This window comes from Phaethon aethereus, assembly GCF_964289735.1.
Source record: "Phaethon aethereus genome assembly, chromosome: 19".
In the NCBI taxonomy this organism is placed as follows: Eukaryota; Metazoa; Chordata; class Aves; order Phaethontiformes; family Phaethontidae; genus Phaethon; species Phaethon aethereus.
The window spans coordinates 7,483,956-7,506,734 of NC_138595.1; the positions used below are offsets into that span (position 1 = coordinate 7,483,956).

The window sequence follows — 22,779 nt, forward strand, 5'->3', positions numbered from 1 at the left end:
AGGCCTGTTCACAGCCTGGACCCACATCCAGCCCAGGCCCACTCGCAGCCTCGCCCCACTCACAGCCTCGCTCCATTCCTGGCCCGGACCCACTTACAACCCAGGACCACTCACAGCCCAGACACACTCATAGCCCAGACCCACTCATGGCCTGGACCCACTCACAACCCAGGCCCACTCGCAGCCTCGTCCCACTCAGCCCAGACCCACTCACAGCTCAGACCCGCTCATGGCGCAGACTCACTCACGGCCCAGACCCACTCACAACCCAGGCCCACTTGCAGCCCCAATGCCCACCGTCCCCAGCCGTGACGCTATGATGGTGCCGGGCCAGGCTGCAGTGACGCAGCTTGGGGCGAACAACTAAGCCCCCATTTTACCCCCGTCCCCTTTCCCCCACCGCGGGATGGGGCCCTCCCAGCCGACCCATGGAGGAGAGCAGCCCCACCGAAGCGCGACGCTGGATAATTTATGAGTGGCCAGCTTGGGAGCGTGGTGCACTCGCTCATCAATAACACATGACATAAAAGCGCACGTCCGCTCCGGCCTTAGCAGGGCTTCTGCTGCGCATTAGGAACTCCATTAGGAGCCGTAAGAGATCCCTTTTTCCTCAAAAGCTTGTGGATGAAGCGATGCTGCAGTGGAGGGAGAAAGGAAAGGGGTCTGATGAATGGAGCCACGCTGATCCCGACGGAAGCGCTTTATCCCAGTTGGAGGGAGCCGGGCAGTGCTGAGGCATGGCTCTGTGTGGGTCCCTCTTGCACGCCGGGTGTGCCCCAGTGCACACCCCACGTGTCCCCGGCCCTTCCCGGTGCCGCTGTCCCTGAACGGGCACTTTGGGAGGTGTGAGGACGATCTCCGAGGACACAACCGTCCCGCGTGCTGATCCCTGTGCCTTGTGGTTTTCTTCTGAAACACCATCGGAAACCTTGGTGGCACCAGGACGGGCTGGATCCCGCAGGGCGATACCGTGGCCGCAGCTGGTTAAAGCCCGCGGGCTGTGGTCTCACCCAAGTGGGTGGGGACAAATTGGTTTGGAAATGCCAGTAGTGCTTTATGATGACTGGCAACACCATTTTGGGGTGAGATCTCCATCTTCGTTGTGGTTTTAGCAAATAAATTTGTGATTTACAAATAACAGAGAGTTGTATTGAATGGGTTTGTTTTACACAAACTACTTCTTTGTTTACAGCTTCCAGGAGCAGAACAAATCACATCTGCTGATAAATAAAAGTAGAAATACGCCCAGATCTTCTCTATGTCCTCTATAAAATAAAACGCTGTCTCCTTCCTCGCATCCCCGGCCTCACACCCCGTGGCACACGTGGTTCCGATGTGAGAACTGCCTTTGTGCCCAGCCTTTGTTTACACCGCGGCTATCCCAAGGAAAGTCCCCGTGGACAAGGGCAGTTTATTCCTCTTTTCTGATAATGGCGCATTCATTCTTCCAAGGAGGCTCGCCATCATCTCTGGAGAGCTCAGCAGCGGGGTTTTGCGTTGTTTTCTGTATGACGCCAGATTTGGGGGGAAGATTTGAGTAAAAAAGTGCAGAATGCAAGAGAATATTAAAGTAGGTCATGGAGCCCAAACTGATTTTTCAGCTATTGCTACCATTTCTTATCAATAGTCTGGAGAATTGCCGTGGGGCATCACCCAAGCCAAGCAGGACTATCAGATCTCTGGGTACGGACCAGAGCGGAGCTGCCTGCTCATCCTGGATGCTTTGGGCGATGCTCCTACATGTGGGTTGGATGTCTGGTTCTTCTAACTTGGGAAAAATAATATCAGCCCTTGCGTACAACTCCTGGATTCTCGTGGACAATACTGAACACAAGCCTGGACCTGAAGAAGCACTTATGTGCCTGGAAGCTTGTCTGGTTTCTCCAAATAGGTCAACTGGCCTAATAAAAAATATTGCCTCTCCATACAAACCTTATGACACTTATCTCGTAATTTACACAAATACGGCAGGTTCTTAGCTAGTCCAAATCACCGCAGCTCTGCCGATTTACAGCAACGGCGTATTTGCCCCAGACCAAACAAATACTGATTTACTCTTGTCAAAGCACGATAGCAATAAATATATTTCACAACGCAAATGATTTCCTTGCTCATCACAGGTCAGAACACGATATTCATAATGCTGTAAATTCTTCAGAATAGTGATCCGGCCGTGATATTTATCTGCAGTGTATCCAGCCCCCTTTTTGGGCTCCGATGCATAAATAGGCATCCCTTGCACCACTTAATTCTTCTTTTTTACAGACTGGGCAGCGGTGGGATGACGGTTAGGTGGGGAATGGCTGGAGTTAGAAGCTTCTGGTGGGCAGCCCAGGCCCGTCGCTAAATGCCCTTCTCCCACCTCTGCCCGGTACCCATACACACCCCTCAGCAAGAGCCCAGACAGCTGCTGGCTTGGGAAATCACAAAGACCCAAAGGATGTGGGTCTGTTCTGCAGATGTCCCAGAAAAACCTAATAACCCTGATTCCGCCTACAGTATTAAAAATACTCCGGCACGTTCCAGTGTGCCACTTTGTTAATTCCTGTGGCCTGGAAGATGAGTCCTTCTCTTCACATTTCCTTGCCTTCCCTGTTACATCTCGTCAATGCCTTGTGACACCGCAAGGGAAGGCGGTAAATCCTCTTTGACTTGGTGGTTCGCTTGAGTTAGCTGCTGACTGCTCCAAAAATGGATCCAGAGATCCTCACCCCTCCGCATTTGCTCGCTCGGAGTGAGGGGAATGCATGGCGAGGGGTGCAGGTGCCCCCGCCTGTCCCCACGCCGAGGGCAAGGGCCAACAACGTCAACGGCGAGCCATGACCGGTGCTTGGGGTCCCGCTTGTGTCCAGCCGGCGGGCGGCAAAGCCGGCCGGAGCAGGGGACGCAGGGCGGCATTCCCCGGGGCCGGTGCGTGGAGCTGGGGTGGGTCCCGCGCCTGGCGGGGTGCTCACCCTCCGTCCCGCGGCCCGGGCGGCTGCTGCGCGGGTTGTCCCCAGGAAGCTGCTGCCCGCCCAGGGGAGCCGTTTTCTGGCTCTTGCAGTGGAGCTGGTGAAAAACAAGCTGAGGAAACCTCTGGCCTCGGGGGCCCTTCCCCGCAGGCTGCAGGACAGCAGCGGCCTCCCTGTCCTGACCCCCACCTGGGCCATACTGCCTGGCCCCCGCACCCAGCACCCCGGCACCCAGCACCCCGGCACCCCGGCACCCAGCACCCCAGCACCCAGCACCCCGGCACCCCGGCACCCGGCCCCTTTCCACCCAGCTGCCCGAAGCCCGGCTGTGCCACACGGCACGGGAAGCACCCCAGGAGCAGGCCGAGGGCGTTCCTTCTCCCCCCGCACCCACCAGCAGCGCTCCCCGGCCTGCCACGGTGCCGGCCCGGTCCCATGGCAGCACCCCTCCACCCTGCCACGCGCCAAAGCCGGGGGGATCCCGCCAGCCCCGAGGAAGGACCCCACAACCGACACCTGAGTGAGCTCGGGGTGCACCAGCCCTCCCCAAAACGCCCCAGAGCCAGGTCGCTGCCTCACCTGGGGCAGGAGGTGATGGAGGGGCCGTGACCGATGGGCCGGCCGGCGACGAGCCCACCAGGCCACCGACGCTTTGAAGGGGAACCTCCTTCCCCCCGTCTGCGGAGCCGCAGCGCTTTGTACTCAGCCCCGGCCTTTCATCTCAGGCTTTCAAAGCACTTTCCAAGCCCAAATTAATTCTGCTGCCGCAGCTGCCCTCCTGCGCCGTTTAGCACCAGCCCTGCCACGACGCGGTGCCCCGCGGGGTACGCAGCCGCGCTGCCGGGGGTGGTTTTCCCTGGGACCACCTCGAGCCACTGAGAAGGGACAGGAGGGCAGAGCGTGGTGCCTCCCACCCTGCCCTTCTCCCCAACGCCCCGCACAAGCTCCGCGGCGCGGAGAGCTGCAGCGATGCCCATGCTGCAGCTCCCTCCGCTCGGAAAATCCGCCCCCCAGCCTTGCTCCCGGCCCCAGGGAAGATGCTCCCACGCAGGACGTGTGCCCGTGGCAAGCCCAGGTGCTCTGGGGTGGCCGGGACGTCGGCCCTCCCTTGCCCCGGGTGGGGAGCTGGGGTGCAGGACCCCACCGGAGACCCAGGGGGAAGGTGGGCCAGGGCCAGGCACACCGCCTCCCCGCGGGGCGTTAATAATTAAGCAGGCGTGTCGGGCTCAGATGGCAGCTCTTATTTAAGGAGCCGATATAAATACCGCCCAGACAGCACTTATGGAGCACCTAAAAAAAGCCCTGGCTGTCTCGGTCCCTCCAGAAGCGGCTCCGAGCTCTGCGGGGCTGGTGGGCAGCACCAGGCAGGGTGGTCGCCAGCGCCTGGAGGGGACGGGGCTGCCCCGGGCTCTGAGCGTGAGAGGTGGCAGCATCTGGGGCCGATCCTCCGGGCACCCGCTTGTGCCTCAGTTTCCCTTTGCAGCGGGGACCTGCCCCGGCCCTCTGTCCCGTGCGGTGGCAGGGATATCAGGGAGCCAGCGCACAGGGCTGGATGCCCAGCCCTGTGCCCTGGCTCGGTGGCACTGGGTGGGAGCTGGGGGGTCTCTGCCAACCGCCCCTGCATGCCAGGGGAAAGCCACCCCATGTCCCAGTGGATGCCAAGTGCCTTTTTGTGTTTGTGCTGGCAGCGAGTGGCCCGCCGGCCCCGCTGTCCCCCTGGTCACGGCTACCCGGGGACACCCCCCTCGCACTGGGGTCGGGGACACTTATCCTCCAAGGACAGCTCAGCCCTCCCCGCTCCCTGCTCGGGGTCCCCAGGACCCCCACCCCAGAGCTGCCCCATCTTTATCGAAGGGGTGGGGGCCAGGGCGGTGCAAGAAGGGCCAGGAGCACCGGGACAGCCATGGCCTGGGGCGCAGTGGAAGCCCCCAGCCCCGGCATCACCCCCCACGCCCCCCATCGGCATCGCGGCCCCCCCGCAGCCGGCGAGGACCCGGGGCGTGCTGCGGGCGGCAGAGCCGGGGCTGTCACGCCGTCCCCGTTGCGGGCGAGCCGCTTGCTGCAGTCCTGCTCGCCGGCTCTGCAGCGTGACTCAGCACAGCCTCACCCAGCTCCCAGCCCCACCGCAGCGGCCCCTTCCCCCAGCCCCGGGGGGGACACACGCTCCCCACCTTGCCACTGCCCTCCCATGGTCCCCATCACCCCCAGAGCCACCCCCCGGACCCCTGTCCCCGCCCAGCCCCGTCCAGCCCCACCCCAGGACCACCGGCTGCTCCTCCAGCCCCAGTGCAGGCAGGGACCCCGCTCCAGGGCCGAGCCGGGGCGCCGAGCCATGGGGAACGGTGGGTGTCAGCCCGCCTGCACCCAAACATCTCTGCCGTGCCCTCAGGCAGGGGACGGGCGGCACGTCGGATTCGGTCCCCTGGACCTCCCTGCCCAAAGCCTCGGCTCAGAGTTTGGGGAGCTGAGCACCAACTATGGCATCTCCCCAGCCTCTGCCAGGCGCTGGGAGAAGGGATTTGGGGTTTTTCACAGGGGCTGGCACTGGAAGGGGTGCCGGGGTCACACGGGGAAGCCTCAGGATTTCCAAAGGGGTGTTTTGAGCCCCCCTTTCAGGGGGTTTGGAGCCTGCCGGGAGCAGCTTCTCACAGCTTTTTTGTGCACAACCCTCTGGCCGCGACCTGGAGGTTACTGGGAGATGAGGAGGGTGGCTGGAGGAAGCAGCCAGCGCCGGGGGGAGGAGGGCTGAGCGCCCTAACTGTCCCCTCTAACTGCCCCCTCGCCCCAGGCATGAAGCCACTCGCAGGGCAGGACCCCGGGGACGAGCATCCCTCGCCGTGACAGCAGCCCATGGCACGTCCCCAACCCCGGGACGGGGAACGACCGGACTGCCGGGGCTGCGCCGCCAGGAGCACCCATCCTGCACCCTGATGGCTGCATCCAAAAAGCTGCAATGCCAGGTTAAACCAAAGGCAGAGCGCCCGGGCACGGCCGGACCCCACCTCCCACCCGGGCAGCCCCTCGCCCGTGGGGTTCTCCGGCGGCATCACCATGGGAAGCAGGTTGCTGGCATTGCCGCCGGCTAATTGCTCTCCTGCTTGTCTCTGAACGCAAGCGATGGCAGCGAGGCGGCAGCGAGCTGGCTTTTGCCAGCGTTCGGCAGCCCACGTGGGGCGGCTCCTGCCAGGGGAATGAAATAAAATTAAAAAAAAAAGAAAAAAAAGGCGGAGAGGAGATGATGATGGATGGGAGGATTTGCAACCGTGGCCGTTTACCCTGGCGGAGGCAGCCCTGGAGCCTGCAGGCACAAGGAGAGGTGCGGATCTGCCGGTGCCCGTGGGCCATGGCCACGCAGCCCCCCGGCACAGCAGGGGCACGGCGCGGGGAGCAGCCGGCCCCACGGCCCCCGCCGCCGCCCCGCTCCCTTTGCCAGCGGACTAATTGCGCCAGTGACTTTGCAGTTCCTAAAATAGCTCCTGGCTCCGGCAGGGTGACGTCACCGGGAGCCGCGGCGGCAGGCCTGGCAGGAGCGGGGAAGGAGGACGTGTGGGGTGCGGTGAACGGCTCCTGCACCCCAGCACCGGACCGCTGGGTGACCTTGGCACCCTGGGCCACACTCCCAAGGGAGCGAGGCTTGCTGTGCCGCAGGGATGCTGCGGGGAGACCTGGTCCTCACCCACCGCATCGCAGGAGGAGGTGATCCAAGGCTGTCCCTGCCCTGCGTCCCCGCCATGTGGGTGCCCACATCGCCGGAACCTCCTCGTCGCAGGGGATGGGGCAGGCTGCCCCGGCGGGGGTAAATCTGCCCCTCGGTGCCCTCCGTGGGGCAAGGGGTGCCCCCAGCCGGGGCAGCCGGGTCCCTGCAGCTCCCCGAGGGTGCCAAGGGGTGATCCGGGGGAAACTGAGGCACGTGGAGAGGATGCAGGCGCAGCAGGGAGAGCAGGGGGGCATGGCGAGCCGGGGAGCGGAGCGCAGCCCCAGGTCACCCCGGTGGTGCTGGGCGCAGCAGAACCAGGGGTGCTCTCCAGGCCAGGGCTGCCGCCGGCACCGACTCAGCCCCGCGCCGGTGCCCAGCTCCTCCGGTTACAGGCACGGACGGGATTGCCTTAACGGGGCACGGCGGGTGGCGGGGCTGGCCCGGCCCGGGAGGGGCACCCCTGGGACCAGGCGCCGACCCATGGGCCCCTCCAGCCATCCCCACACTCTGCAGCCTCCCCCCACAAGAAGTGCATCCTCCGTGCCACGTCCCAGCCAGCCACACTGCTTGTACTGGTGTCATGCTGGTCCCAGCATGGGATCCTCGTCCCTCCCAGCACAGCTGGGGGGCATTTAACTGCGAGTCCCCCCTTCGCCCGCCCCAGTTCCCGGGGAGCAGAGCTGCTGAGCCCCACGCCAGCGCTCGGCTGGAGGGCCGGCTTATTATTCTGGAACACAGCGAAATAATTAAAGCCTCCTCCATTTCCCCTTGCTCATTTGTGCTCCTTCAGCCTGGATTAATGGGTCTCCTCTGCCCAGCACAGACTCATTCCTTATTCCTAATAGCCCATAAATCCCAGCCCCAAAATAACCCCAGCTTTTGCCTGGACCTGCTGAAATATTTATTCTCTCCCCCCCTGCCGCCCCCCGCACCGTACCCTCTCCAGGGATGGGGAGAGGAACTAATCGATGGCATCGACCAGTATGGAGCCGCAGCTGCCCCGGGTGTGGGGAAACAGCTGACGTCGGCAAGAAGAGAAGAGCCGGGTGGGCACCGCGGCTTCTCCCGGCTGCCATGCAGCCGCCGTGGCCTGGCTGTGGTCCTGCAGCGGGATCACGGCATCCCCGTGCGCGTACCCTGCTGCAGGGCTGGAGCATCCCCCGTGCTGGTACCCAGCTCCCAGCCTGCCTGTCACTCCCTGCTCCCATGGAGATGATGCCCAGCTTGGGCATGGGGTGTCTGGGGGGATCCCTGTGGCTCCCAGCGCATCCCAAGCCCTGTCTGCTGGAGAAAAGGCTGGAAGAGAAGGGAGGAGGCTGCTGTCTCTCCTGGCTGGAAACCCTTCGCGTGCCGGACTGCAGGTCGTGGGAGGGAGAAGCCCAGGGAGAGCAGGACCTGCCCGTCCCAGCCCAAAGTGAAGAGGAGCAGGGTGTGGGGTAACACCAAAAACCAGCCCGGCTTTGCCAGGTCAAGGCACAGTTTCCAAGAAAACCAGAGAAAACCCAGCCAGCCTTTCTCATCACCCCCAGGACGCCCCAAGAGGCAGCAGCCTCCAGAGCAGCGTCCGGCCACCAGCCCCCTCCCCACCTCCCGCAGCCATGGGGATGGCGGAGGGGACAAAGCTGGCAGAGCCCACAGCACCCTCTGACCCATCTCCAGCTGGCGGGGGCTGCGGGGGACAGCCCTGTCCCCCTCCTGCTGCTGGCAGGACCCGGGCATTGCCCAGCTGTCCCGGAGGCAGGACGCGGCGGTGACGGCCGGGTGGGCGGCCGAGGGTGCGGGACCTGGGAACCCGGTAAAGGGAGAGGTTTTCTCCACGCGCCGCCTCCCTGCCCTCTCGCAGGGTCGCAGCGAGCCCACGTCCGACTGCGCCGCCACGGCCTGCCTGGGAGATGCTTCCGTGCCTCAGTTTCCCCACTGGTGGAAGCCTGGACTGGGAGCGAAGTGCTGGGAAAGCCTCGCCCACGGGAAGCGGCGGAGAGGTGGCAAACGTCAGCCCGATGCCGGCTGCCGGAGCACGGGGCCCGGGCCACGCGGGGGGATGCGCGCCAGCCTGGGAGGTGCGCGGGGACACGTCCCCGCAATCCGCGGGCCCGGTGGCTGGGACGTGCCATCTCACAGCGCGCCGCTGCTGGGGCCGCCGCCGGCACCGGCGAAAGCCTCGCCGAACTGGGGAGCTCTCTCTGCCGGTCCCCCAGCCCCGCTGCAGCGCCCGGGACTCTTCCCACCCGCTCCTCCGTCGTTAGCGAGCGGCACCAAATTTCCTGCCGTCAGCACTGCAGAGCCCGTGCAGCCGCACAACGGCAACGCGCCCGCTTCAGCAGCGACCCCGCGGCGCTGCCAAATCCCACCGGGAACGAACTCGGAGCCGGACCCAACCCCCCTGATCATGGGAGGGGCCGGGTCCGTACCCCTGGAGCTGCAGTGGGGAAGGGTCCCGGCTCTGCTCCCAGCTGGGTGGGAATCGAGGGCTGCTCGGGGGACCAGCAAGGGATTTGCACCAATTTTTGGCAGCAAGAGCCGAGCCCGTGTCTCTGGGCTTGGGGCATCGCCTGTTCCCCATCCGTGCTGCTGCCCGGCTTTGGGGGGGGCAGGGAAGCCAGTCAGGTCTCAGCACGCTTTCAAAGGGCTTTTATTTATTCACAAAACAAACCCAAACACGTATAAGAAAAATGAGGGAACCCCCCCAGGAATATGCACAAGCTATTATTAACAGAAGAATCGCACAAAGAGCGAGCGCAGCGGAGGGAGCAGCCGGGACCCGCTCTGCGCCGCTGCACGAGCCCTTCCCCGCCCTCGCACCCCATCCACGAAAACACGAAGGTCGTTTTGCCGGTGTCCGGTCGGAAATCAGAAACGGCGGCGGCGAAGGCGCCTGGTGCTGCCGGCCGGGTCCTTCCACCTGAGCTGGGAGGGAACAGCCTTTACCCCAAAGGCAGAGTGCCGGGGAGGGACCGGACCCCCGGGCCCAGGTCCAACACCCTCCCCTTGTGCTGGGCAGGGATTTGGGGTCTTCCCTACAGTTTTCCACGTGTTCCTGCCCTGCCTGCCAGCTCCCTGCCTGCCCCAGACACCTCGGAGCATCCCGGAGCTCCCGGGAATGAGCAGCCAGAGCTGGTCTGGACCACACGGGATGGAGAAGGATGGGGAGGCTGGGGGGAGCGCAGTCCCTCCCCGCTCCCCAAGGGCTGTTTTGGGCAGGGACCGGCTGTGCCGAAGCCGCCGGGGAAGGGAAATCTCAGCTGGGCTCCCCACAAACCCCGTGGCATTTGCAGAAGGAACAGGAGGTGAAATGGGCGTGAGGAAGAGAGACCGGGCAGCCGCGAAGCGGGATGGGGTTGCAGGTGGTGTGAGGTCCAACACCCACGTTCCTGCTGCATGGAAATTGGGGAGGACTTGGTATTTCTTCTGCCAAAATGGGGAGGAGAACCTGGTGTTCAGATTGCTGGGGGGTTTGCAAAGCAAATTGCAGAATGGCAGCAACTCACTGCGGAGCCTCTGGAATATCCTGGTTTGATTTCAGCCCCTTTTTACATTTTCTGAGAATAATCTAATGTCATTTTCACAGCAGAAAATCCATTTTTCTTGCCTCATCTCTTAAAGAAATGGCTGAAACCAACCAGATTTCACACCAAAAACGGTTTTGTTTTTCCAAGGGGCAGTTCGGAGGGAAAGCTTCATCCAATATTTTAGGAGCTGAGGAAAGCCTGGTCTTCACCCAGCTCTTCCCATCCTCAGAGCCCAAACACCCACGGGGGACCCAGCCAGTGCCCCTATGGGGCGAGTGGGGAAACTGAGGCAGGGAGAGGGTGTCCCTGACTGGCAGCCAGGGCTCAGCCCCTCTCCGTGGGCATCGCAACCCGTTCCCTCCACCGTCCCCGTACCTGCGTGAGGGTCCCGGCGGTCGGGCAGTCATAGGATGCCACAGGCAGCGCCAGCATCCTCGGAGTGGTCGCAGTTGTGGACGTCCCAGCGGATGTGGGAGCAGCGCAGCAGCGAGGGCTCGTGGCCCTTGCACTTGAGGTTGTCGAGGAAGATGTAGCCGGTGCCCCGGCCGTAGCGTGCCTCCCCCCAGGCCGCCACGGCGTGCCCGCAGCCCAGCTGCCTGCAGGCCACCTTGGCGTCCCGCAGGTCCCAGGCGTCGTCGCACACCGTCCCCCACTGGGACAGGTAGAACATCTCCACGCGCCCCTCGCACCGGTGGCTGCCGTTCACCAGGCGCAGGGACCCTGAGGAGGGGATGGCGTGAGGCAGCCCGGGGGGGGGCAGCCCCTGCCCGTGCCCCCCCCCCAGCGGCGCATCCCCCTCTCCTTGCCTGCGCCGCCCTGGGACAGCGGTACCCGGGCTGGTCCCCAGGGCTGGCGGGGAAGGGGCATCAAGGCTCCAGGGCAAGAAGAGCCCCGGGGTCTCCGAGGCTGGGCAGCTGCCTGCTGCGCCCACAGCTCCTCCGTTGCCCCCGCGCGGGCAGGAGCACGAGAAGGCGACCGTTTGCCCGCATCAGGGCTGGGGCTGACCCTCGCAGCATTGCGGTGGATGTTCAGGTAGAAGGAAGAGGCAGAAAACTCCATTCCTGGCTTAGCCCCGTTGGTCCATCCCCTCCTCCCCCCACCGAGGTCCATCACCTAACGGTCCATCGCCTCTGCCTGGACCAGTCTTAGGAGCACCGGGAGAGGCCACGGCTTACTGGTGCCACCAGCACAGCTCTTCCCCCTCCCTTGGGCTGCCAGTGCTTCAGGCACTGCCGAAGCCGCTGGCCTCTGCTCAAACCGTCTCCGTTTCCACCTTGTGCCGGTGCAGAGCGTCCCCACGGCTGGCACCACATCCCCAGGTGATACCTCGCTACCTACCATCCTTGGGATGGGTCGGGGCCGACGTGGTGGTTGTAGCAGTGGCTTCTTGGAAATGGTCTGCAGCATCGTCAGTGCCTGGTGCAATGGAGAAGGGGCGGGAAACGCGGCTCAGGGGATGCCTGTGCCCCCCAGGGCTGGATCAGAGCCCCCCAGCAGTGGCATGAGGGGGCCGGGGACGGACACAGGGATGTGTGGGATGGGATGTGCAGCCACTGCTCTGCCAGGAAAGTGCACAAGCGGAGACCAGCGGTGGTACCATGGATCCCCAGACACGATGGCACCCGACGGCCGCTGCTGAACCGCCGTGGTCAGGAGGAAACCCAAGGTCTGGGGGCTCACAGTCACCTGCCACCCCATTTTGGGGACCCCACTTTCCGCAACCAGCCTGAGCGTGGCTGAAATCCTCCTTACGCCAGCTGTCTCGTTGGATTTACGTGCCACTGAACCGGGCTTCAGCAGAGACCTGGGAATCCCCGGCTGGTCGCCATCCATCCCCCTGTTCCCACCCGGCCGTCGAGGGAAGACCCTCAGGTGGGAGCCAGTGGCCACCGGGCTCGCTCCCGCGCTCACCTCGGCAAATGACCCCGGCGTCCTCGTGGTGGCCGCAGTTGTGCTGCCCCCAGCCCAGGTGGAAGCAGTCGGCCAGGCGAGCCTCGCCGCCGCCGCAGCCCACGTTATCCAGCAGCACAGGCCCGCTGCCGTAGCCGAAGGAGCCGAGGACGGTGGCGGCGACGGCGGTGCCGCAGCCCAGCTGCCGGCACACCACCTGGGCGTCGGGGAAGTCCCAGTCGTCGTCGCAGACGGTGCCCCAGGTGCCACCGTGCCGCACCTCCACCCGCCCGCGGCAGCTCCCGTTCCCGTTCGCCAGCCGCACGCCGCCACCTGCGTGGGGGGCCCCGGCACAGGCACGCCGCCGGGGCGACTGGGGCTCCGCGGGGGGTCCGATGTCCCCCGCTGACCCCCCAGGGGCACGGGGTGAGCCCCCGGGGAACATGGGGTGAGCCCTGGGAATGTGGGGTGAGCCGTGGGGGCAAGGACTGAGCCCTGGGGATGTGGGGTGAGCCCCGGGAATGTGGGGTGAGACCCTGGGAACATGGGGTGAGACCCTGGGGGCATGGGCTGAGCCCCTGGGGACATAGGGTGAGTCCTGGGAATGTGGGGTGACCCTGGAGACATGGGGTGACTTCTGAGCAGTGTGGGGTGAGCACTGCGAGCACGGGGTAATCCCTGGAGATGTGGGGTGAACCCCTGGGGGGCATGGAGTGAACACCCTGGGAGCACGGAGTAAGCACTGGGGATGTGGGGTGAGCCCCTGAGGACGTGGAGTGAGCCCTGGGGACGAAGCACTCCGGGGTCCTCCTGGGGCCATAGGAGAGCCCTGGGGAGGTGGGGTACGTCCCAGGGGCATGGGGCGACATCCTGGGGCCACGGGATGAGCCCTGGGAGCGTGGGGTGACCCGTGGGGTGCCGGAGATCCCCTGGGAATGTGGAGTGAGCCCTGGGAGAATGAGGTAAATGCAGGGGATGTGGAAGCGTGGGGTAACTCCCGGGGCTGGGGGGTGAGCCCTGGGGATGTGGGGTAACCCCCCAGGGACGCAGACCCCGGGGGGTCGTGCCGGACCCCCTGCAGGACTAGCAGTGGCCGCACACTTACTTTCCTGCTCGATGGTGAGGAGGGCGGTGGTGACCACCGCGGTGGCCTGGGAGGGCTGGTCCCTGCCGTCTGTCACTGCTGGGACAAGCGTGGGGATGCACGGGCATTGGGGGGGTCCAGCTCCAGCACCCGCTGCCCCCAGTCTGGCTGGTGCCAGGGGCCTCTAGCACCGCGGTGGCCCGCTGGCAAGCTCCTGCCGTGGGCGACGTCAGCCCCCGAGCCTCACCTACATGTGGCGGGACCCCGGGGTGACCGTGCTGGGGTCACGGGAGGACGCAGAAGACTCACACCCACACCCCCCCCGTGAGCCCTCAGCCCTGGCTACGGTGCAAGGGTGAGCCGACCTCCTACCTGTGGCCGTGGCAGTGAGCGTCTCTTCGTAGTCCAGGGCCACCGAGGTGGTCAAGGACGTGATGGTGGACGTGTCCAGCCCTGCGGTGACACAGAGGGACAGAGGTGACACGCAGGGAGAAGCCGGAAAGCCGTGAAGGCGCTGACTGCGGGAGGCAGACGCGGGGCGGTCTGGGCGTCCCGGGGCGATGGGGATGGAGACGGCCCGCGTCCACCCGCGCGTCCCCACTGCCCACGCGCCGGAGATGCTGCTTCTCCAGCCCAACCCCAGCGCCGAGGTCCCACCTGCGGCGCCGAGGGGTCCCTCGCTTGGCCGCACACCCGGCAGGTTTATCAGGCAGGGTTCGTGAGCTCTAAAGCTTCGTTTTTTCCCCCGCCCCACGGAGCAAGGGCCGTGCGTGGTGGTGCCGTCGGCTCAGTGCCCGGGCGAGGTGCCAGAGGGGACGGGCACGTTTAGGGATGGAAGGACCAGCCGGAGAAAATTGCCCCTTTTCTCCCGCATCAGCCCCTTTGTTCGGTAATAGCGGGAAGGGGAAAGCGCCGGCGCTTAGTGCTCCCGTCGTTAGCCGTGATAATGAGGGAATTCAGGGGGGTTATTAACATTACAAATGGTAATCAGCGGAGAATGGCAGAAACACATCCCTGAGGGAGGGGAAGGGGAGGCTGGGCCTGGCATCCTGCCGGCCCCCGGCAGCCGCTCGCTCCTCCCGGACGCGGGCAGCTTGTTTTCCAGCCGGCGGAGCAGGGAAATGGCAGGCGGGCAGACGCATTTCCCTTGCAAATTGCTGCTCGGGCCGTGTCCCGGCCTCTCCCGCTGCCGGTGCGGTGTCGCAGCCCGCTCGGGAGCGCCAGGACGGCGGCAGGTAAGGAGGAAGGACGCTGCCGCAGCGCACAGCCGGGTCCCTGCCTGACCTGGGCCTCTCAGCGTCTCGCGGAGGCTGGTTCTCCCTGGGGAACAGGATGTCCCTGGATTTTTCCCCGCCCGGGGGACAGCCCCGAAGGCGATGCTCTGTGCCAGTACCTGCGCAGATGACCCCGGCATCCTCGTGGTGGCCGCAGTTATGGACGCCCCAGCCGAGGCTGTAGCAGGCGGAGAGGAAGGGCTCGCTGCCGTCGCAGTTGACGTTGTCCAGGAGGATGTGCCCCGTGCCGTAGCCGAAATAGGCGTTGCTCTTGTAATCCAGGGCTTGGCCGCAGCCCACCTGCTTGCACACCACGCTGGCGTCGCTCAGGCCCCAGTCGTCGTCGCAGACGGTGCCCCAGCTCCCGCGGTAGAAGATCTCCACCCGGCCTCGGCAGGCGTCGGTCCCGCTCACCAGACGGACGCTGCCGTCACCTGGAAGGCGGCAGCACGCGGTGAGCAGGACGTCGCTTTCCCCAGGAGGTCACCGCACGCGCCACGGCACGGCGACGCCGCCGAGCCCGGATCCGGCAGCACCCATGACGGCAAAGAAACCAGGCGAGAAACAGCAGGGAAGGGGCGACGCTTTAGGGCGGCGTGGCTGATGGGAGCCTTGGTCAACCTCTGGGATAGGGTTTGGCCACGGCTGGCACGATGGGGTCCCCCGGGGGTCTGCCCCTCAGAGCTGGAGACTCAGGGTGCTTCACAGAGGGGCAGCGGGTGGGGGACGCTGCCCTCCACCAGCCCTCAGCCGGGAGGGGCCCTGCGAGCGACGGCCGAGCGGCTTACTTTCCCCATCCGGTACCGAGGCTGTGAGGGTCCTGCTTGTCGGTCCTTCGCTGGCTTGCGTGGGCGAGAGCTCTGAAACGGGAAGCAGAGAGGTGGCATCCGTCGCTGCCCGCAGCGATCCGTCCGGAAGCCGGCTGCTGGCACGGTGGGAAGGAGTGCCCGGTGGCACGGCATGGCCACCCGGACTAAGGCTGCGCTGAGCTGTCGGGAGTCGGGCTCCCACCTATCACGGGATTCAGATTCAAAGTCATGGCATAAATATAGAAAAAACAAGTAATAGTTTGGTTTTCCTGCCGGTTTTACCTATAATTTCTTTTGCTAACAATGTTGTTTCAAGCTACCGTATTGCTCACCTTGCTCCAGCTCCTCAGCTGGGCTGGTGGAATTATTTGGGGAGCGGAGCCGAGCGGCCCGGTAGCCAGCCACACACATGGCCGAGGGCTGCGGGAAGCGTCCCGGAAAACCCAGCCCACCACCACGGCGCAGAGCAGCCGGCTCCGCGCTTTGCGCCATAACCGCAACCGACAGAAAGCTGGCTCTTGGACGCTCCGGCGCGGCACAGGTGGGAGCATCTTCCCACCTTGGTCTGGTGCTTGGGTCAAACTCCTGCAGCTCCTGGGGGCCAGCCCAGAGCACCTCCTGGGCTCCTTCGCCAACCAAGCTACAAACACCTGACGGCTCAAGCCGCTCCTGTGCCCTCAGACCCATCTCCCCCACCTCCTCCTTCACTCCTCCACCTCTCCTCTCCAGCAGCGCCTGGATTCAGGGCTCCCGCTCAACCCACAACCTCCTTTCTCTGGTCGCTGCCGGTCCAACCACCAGCCAAGGCAGCAACCCTCCCTTGCCAAGCCCCGCTCCGGCAGGACGCGGGGATTCTCCGAGCAGTTGCGGCCGTGGCCGAGCTCTGGCTCTGCACCGCCTCGCGTTTACCGGTCACCAGTGCATGGCCGATGAGCAAAGCCCACGGAGCGACGCGGGAGGAACGCGTAGGGTGTGTGGGACTCGGCACGGAGCCGTTCCACTTTCACTTGCCAAGTTCAAACGCTTTCCACTGCTTTTCTCACCTTCGGGAACATTTCCTGCTGAAAAGCTCAGCAATTTAAAGACAGACAAGTCAAAAGGGGAAAGAGCAGTTGGGCAGCGGCTGACTCGGAGGCAGGAGCGTGGGTGGGCACGTGCTCTTTCCCCAGGGATCGTTCTGAAGAGGTTGCAAAGTCCCTGAGCTGGGAGTGTCGGGGAACACAAAACCGGCTGGTCACCTTATGGAGCACCAGCATGCTGAGCTGGGAGATGACCTGGATTGAAGAGAGGGGTGGAGGAAGGCTGCAGAGGAGGTTTGGCTGACCCAGGCTCAGAGCAACAGGCTCTGAGATACGACTCTTGGGATCCCCCAAGGCGTCTGCAGACACCAGGGCTCGCAGCACCACAGGCCCCTGCCCGCTCTCCTTGTCCCCGAGGAACCCAGCCTCATTACCGTTGCATACGACAGCCACGTCCTCGTAGTGGTAGCAGTTATGGATGCCCCAGCCGTGGCTCCAGCACTCGCTCAAGGCTGCCTCCCAGCCTTTGCAATCCACGTTGTCCAGGAAGATGGGTCCGCTCCCTTGGCCAAAGGTCATGGCAGCCGGGAGGGCGATGGCGTGGCCGCAGCCCAGCTGGCGACACACCACGTTGGCATCCACAATGTCCCAGTCGTCATCGCAGACCGTCCCCCAGGAGCCATTGTAGAGGATCTCCACTCGCCCCTGGCACCAGCTGGGCCCGTTGGCAAGCCGTATCTCTGGAAGATAAGGGCAGAGAGACGTCCCTCAGCAAGCAGTGAGACCTCCCCGGGGCCAGGAGGTGGCAAGCACTCGGTGGATGTCATGGGGAGGACGGGAGCCCTCTCTGCACCAAATCTCTGCTCCTTAAAGAAAATGGTGACCCTTTGCTGCAGCACAAGACAGCTGTTGGCTTGGTGCTACCCATCTGATGGTGAGGCATGGACTTCTCCTCATCTGCTGGAAGCAGCGGCCATGAAGACTCAACACATCTCAATACATAAATGAGATGCACCATCACCCCATCATCTTGCCTACTAATGGCCTGGGCGATAACCCAACGGGAGAAGAGGAAAGCAGACACATGGCCTCATGTAATGCCATATGACTTGGGTGACAAGCGACGAGATGCCATTAGCAAATTCTTATTAGCCTTAATGAATGCGTCCAGAGCTGGTCCCACGTGGGAGCTGGTGGGGTGGAGATGATCTCTCAAGCTGCTGTCGATGTAAGCGCTCCTGGCCTGCCACGTCAAGGGAATTATTTGCTCGGGCGTGATGAATGGCACAGGGACAGGGAGTCAGCAGGAGGCGGCTAAATTCCCCTCTCAGGATAATAAGCAGAATGGGGATAATAAAGAATCTCTATTTCCTTTCTGTAAAAGAAGTTTAGCTTTTTGTTGCCGCTTTTTGTTCCAAACCAATATACATCCTTTCTGAAACTCCCCAAACGCCATTTTTAACCAAAAAATGCAATTTTCCACTACAAAACCTCCTAGAGAAAAATGACTTTGAGAGAAGAATCTCACCTGGGAATGGCAGCAGCGCGGGCTCGGAGGTGGTACCTGCAAGGGAGAAGAATAGGGATCAGATCTCCCCAGCATCCCCGCAGCGAGCAGAGGAGGGATGCAGCACGGAGGATGACGGCAGCAGGGATGCGGGTGGGCATGGCGGGGACCGGCAGGACCCGGCAGCCCCCCGGGCCCTTCCTTTTTCTGCAAAGACCTGCTGTTTGCGGGGGAAAAAATAAACACCTTAGCCCCGGCTGCAAGCCCCGTATTCACACGCACGTACCTCCGCGGCCGTCGGCGGGGCGCAGCCGCCTCGCGGGACGGAAACAGGCAGCGCTGCAGAACTGCAGGCAGCCGCCGCCGCGTGCCACGGCGCGGGCAGAGCCGCGTCCTGCCTGCCGCGGGGCCCGGGGTGAGCCCTGCTCTGCAGCCCACGCGCGGGGCCGCGGCGCATAAAACACCGGTGGGTCCGGCTGCACCAGACTGGCGTGGGGGGGGGACGCAGGTGTGGGTGCCCGCGCCCTCACCTGCCACCCTTGGGTGCTGGCGGCACCACCCAGGAGAAGAGGCGCATTCAAAAGCGGGAAGGGGAGCGGAGGGGAGCATGGAGCGCAGCCACGGCTCCTCGGCCGGGAGCCGAGCCCGGGAGATGCTGCCAAAAGGGCTTAACGAGAGTTTGCTGCGGGAATGTCCTCCCGCAGGCGGGAGGGAGCTTGGTGGAGCCAGAGCTGTGAGGGGAGGAACTGCTCCATTGCCTTCTCGATTAAATAAAACTGCTTTCGTGTAGCGGTGAGGGTAAATCCAGGAAAGAGCTGCCGGTCCCCTGCAGCGCCAGGGCCGGTGTAATCCGGGGGTGCCGGAGTCAGGAGTCAGGATGGGGCCTCTCGATCCCAGCCAGCTCAGGAAGGGCAGCAGCGGCTCTGCGATGCGCAGACGGACCCCTGGTGATTTCTGCCTCGGGGCTCGGCTGCCCAGCCGCCGGAGAAACGGCGCTGCCGCGGGGCTTTAGTTCCCGTTTAATTCTCAGCCCTCTCCAGGCAGCGTCAAGCAGTGTCCGGAGGGAGCTGAACGCTTGCGGGACGCATCCACGTCCCAGTCAGCTGGGTTCAAACAAGGGCTCTGAGAGCGCCCTGACAGCAGCCCCGCACCCAGGGACCTGCTCCCCTGCACTGGGCTGGGCCCCTCTCCCACACTTCGGGTGTTATTTGGGCACAAAACCCCTCTCGGCCCCAGTTGGGAGAGACATGGGGTGTCCCTTGGGATGCCGCCGGCACAGGGCACTGAGGTCTCTGGCTTGTGCAGGGGGTCACGGCAAGACGACCGCGGTGCCCTGGGGGACGGCGGATGGGGATGGTGGCCGAACCGCGCGGACATCCGTGCAAGCCCTCGGCAGACGCGGGTCAGCCCAGGCATCCGCGGTGCCTCGGGCTTGAGACTCCAGCTGCACAGCCCTCTCCATGGGTGACACCTTCCGAACGAACGAAATCCCTCCCTGCTAATTACAGCAGCCAAAGGCTGATCGATGCCTGTGGTGGCTCCGTGGCCTCTTTTCCTACCCCGTGGCTCGGACCATCCCCATCCTGCTTCATGCTCAGCCTACGAGCAATAACCTGAAGGTCAATTCCTGCCTCTCCGGAGGCAGAATGTCACCCTGTGGGAAGCAGCACAAGCCTGGAGGGGTTGGATGAGCAGATGAACCCACCTCCCTTTTGCCTTGCTGGGTCGTGGCCTGGGAGACCATTAAGGCAGCTACAAAACAGGGCTGCCAAAGAAAGACCTGGAAGTCCCAAGAGAAATGAGAATTAGGCAACTGCCTGGCTGTAACTAGGACCTAGCACCCAGGAGCAGGCGCTCGGAGCGAGACGGCACCCATCGCGGGGATGAACAACAGTGGCTGGGGAGGCTCCAGCCGCGGTCGGGCGCTGCTGCCCTCCCCAGCGGGACCCAGGCGGGCTGGAAAGCCACGCTGCGGTCGCCAGTGAGAGCTGGGGACTAAACAGGCAAGACCAAGGGAGCAGAGGGGCTGGCTCACCGAAGGCGAGGACGAGGAAGGACGCAGCAGCCCCGTGGGCTTGATAACAGGAGAGAGGTAATTCAGATCGCCGCCGCACCAAATATGTAGAGATGCGAGGCTTTTTAGGAAGAGCGTTTGATCCTGGTTTGTATTGATTTTTAACACCTAGTCCACTCCAGAGCCGTAAAAGCAGTGGATAAAAAAGGACATTGTTAAATATTCAATATTCATCTCCCTCTAAGTCAAAATCAAAGCTCTGAAATATTCATTTGAGAGCATCCTCCAGCAAAGTCAAGAGAGACCTGAAAAAAAATGCCTGATATGTCTACATTAATGAGGAACGAGAGGAAACCAGTATTTTCTGAGAAGAGGTAGAGCCCTCCACGTTTCTCTGCTCCAGCTTCACAAAGCCAAAAGAAAAGGGGAAACTAGCTCAAGTCAACACCATCCCTTTCCGGGCAGAGCGCTAAATCAAACCACCAGACGGGAGGACAAATCGCCCTTCGTTAGCGACTTAGCCGTGCCCGTTAATGAAGAGAACCGGGAGAGCCCAGCGGCGCAGGGGACGGCGGCACAGCCAGCGGGGTCCCCCCGGGGTCCCCGTGCCCCGGCTGCCGCCGGCGGCTCGGCGGGGGGGGGACGGGAAGCTCCAGCTGAGGGGGTGGGAACTCTGCAAACCGATTTAATCCAATTATGGCGTCTGACTGCACCTTAATTGCCTGCTTTCTTGGCTGACTTTGTCTTGGCGGGGCTTTGTTGAGGCAGGAAGGTGTTACCACCCCCCTGGCTGTAATTACGCCGATGAAGTGGCACCAGGATAATTACGCTGCCGCAGCGCTGGCGCGGACCCCGGTTCAAGAGCAGGAATGGCTTTTCCCAGTTTGATTTAAATGCTTCCCAGCCCGGCCGGCCCGTGCCTGCCGGGAGCGCCTCGGGACCGGTGTCCTCAGGGTGCTCGCCCCAGCCTGGCCTCGGCAGGATGGGTCCCGCAGCGCCCATCCCTTGGCCGTCAGCATCCTCCCAGCGATGCTGCCTGCTCTGGGGCTCGGACCTGCGCCGTCCCCATTGCTGGCAGCTGCCTGCTCCGGCTGCCTGCCTGCTCCGGCTGCCTGCCACCCCCGAATGCTGAACTCGCCATAGGTCATGGCGGGAGAAAAGAGCTGAACCCGCTCCCTCCAGCCCAGTGCGTGCTCAGCGCTGCTGAGGACATCATGATATTCCTGCTCATGGCTCTCCATGAAGAAAATCTCCTGCCCACAGACCCGAGGCCAGGAGGGAGATTGTGGGTGCCTAAAATTACCTCCTCCTGCCACAGCATGTGGGAGCTCACCGGTGGGGCCGAGGAGGAGGAGAAGGAGAAGCGTGGTTGGCATCAGGGAAAGAGGCAGCACCCCGGCGTCCGGCCGCCCCGCGCCGTGCTGGCTGGCCAGACGGACCCCGAGTCTCATTGCTGCGCCGTGGTCCTCCCGCAGAGCGTCCCGAGGAGGTGGTCCCTGAAACGCACAGAGAACAGTGTTAGTGGTGACGGCCAGGAGAGCCTTTGCCCCACCGAGGGCCATGCAGGACCTGCCAACAAGTCCCTCCTCGGCACATGCTGGAGTAGTCACCAGGAGTCACATGAAAAATAATTCAGGTTGGACTTATTGAGAACAGGAGATATTTTGTTGAGTGGAAAGATGAAGCTGCAGGGCCACATCCTGCCCGCAAGACAAAACTGGAAGCAGCAAGAGCCTCAGGGCTGGGCTGCTGTCCGGGCAGAGGGATGGACCTCAGACCCACCAGGACACCTGAATGCTGAGCCACAGAGCTCTCACCCAGGGTCTTCAGTCCCCGGGATGTTCAGGGAACCATCCTGCTTGCATCCACATGGAGCTTGTCCTTCTCTTACTTCTACTTGAGGTTACAAGCAAACCCCGTAGCACAATAGGCCCCGTACCACAGGTGGGTAAACTGAGTCACACATTAAATCCAGGCAGAATTGGGAAGGAGCTCCTCATCCACCCAAGCCTGAAAGGCACTTCCTAAACAATGGAGCAGACCTAGTACTCCACCGAGTCATGTCACACAACCCCCTTTGGAAAGGGATGGTGCTTCGCTTTGCCCCAGCCAGGCTGCCCGCCCCACGTCCCCCCCGGCAAGGCTGCTCCAGCTCTGCCGGTGGCAAACACTCAGCTAAAGCCCAGCTTGGACAAAGCCGCAGCCAACCCTCTGCTTTCCCTCCGGTGCTCTCCTGCAGTGGACTCCCGGAGACCATGCCCACCTCCTCCTGATGTGAAGAGGGGATCTGCCTGGTGGGTGACACAGCCTCCCCGCTCCCAGGGGCCCTTCCTTGTGCCCAGCCTGTGCTGGGGTCCCCGTGGGATCCCACCAGCCAGCGCATGGTCATATATGGCACCTGAGCTACCAAAACGCCCCGACCAGTGCCTTGCACCCATCTTTCTTCATCACCCCGTGATGAATTAATGCACCCAAGAGCTCTCCTGGGCACCTCTAATCTCTCGGCCACCCACGTCCCCCAGGGCCTCCACGGTGACCACCCAACATGAGACCTCCCCGCCTCAGCTGGCACGTTCCGGGCGGCCTTACCCAGAGGCCCCTGTTGTCTCCGCTCTTCGTTATCCCGTGGGAAAAAGCAGGGAAAGGCATTTCTGTGGGAAGACAGGAATTTCTGGGGTCTGATAGGACAACCTCATCCACCTGGGGGATGGAGATGCGAACTCCACGGGGACGAGATGGAAAGCAAACAGGGGAATGCCAGGCAGAAAACGAGGAAGACATTAAATATCGTAAGATGCCATTTCCCCTTCATTTACCGCTCCCTTCAGAAATCACTGCCCATGTGGTGGGTTCCCAGCTCTGTTTCACTTGTACCCGGTTGGGGCGTGGGATGGGGGCCGATCCTGCTCTCCGTTACACCTCTGGGCACCCAGACCAATGTCCCAGCAGTCCCAGCAGTCAGCCTGACAGCCGCACTGGGAGGGAGCCTGCGCTGGTGGAGGAGTGCCATCGTGAGGATGCTTTC

At 63.2% G+C, this 22,779-nt stretch overlaps 1 protein-coding gene across 1 annotated transcript; it reads right to left on the reverse strand.

The window, feature by feature from the left end:
* Nucleotides 1-10,560: 10,560 nt before the first annotated feature.
* SSC4D (scavenger receptor cysteine rich family member with 4 domains) lies at nucleotides 10,561-20,902 on the reverse strand (the record flags this gene model as incomplete). Its single annotated transcript, XM_082008753.1, has 9 exons — nucleotides 10,561-10,877; nucleotides 11,496-11,573; nucleotides 12,069-13,156; nucleotides 13,497-13,649; nucleotides 14,110-14,839; nucleotides 15,194-15,265; nucleotides 16,668-16,973; nucleotides 17,762-17,797; nucleotides 20,809-20,902. 9 exons carry the CDS (start codon nucleotides 20,900-20,902, stop codon nucleotides 10,561-10,563), a joined length of 2,874 nt encoding a protein of 957 aa, XP_081864879.1.
* Nucleotides 20,903-22,779: the final 1,877 nt, after the last annotated feature.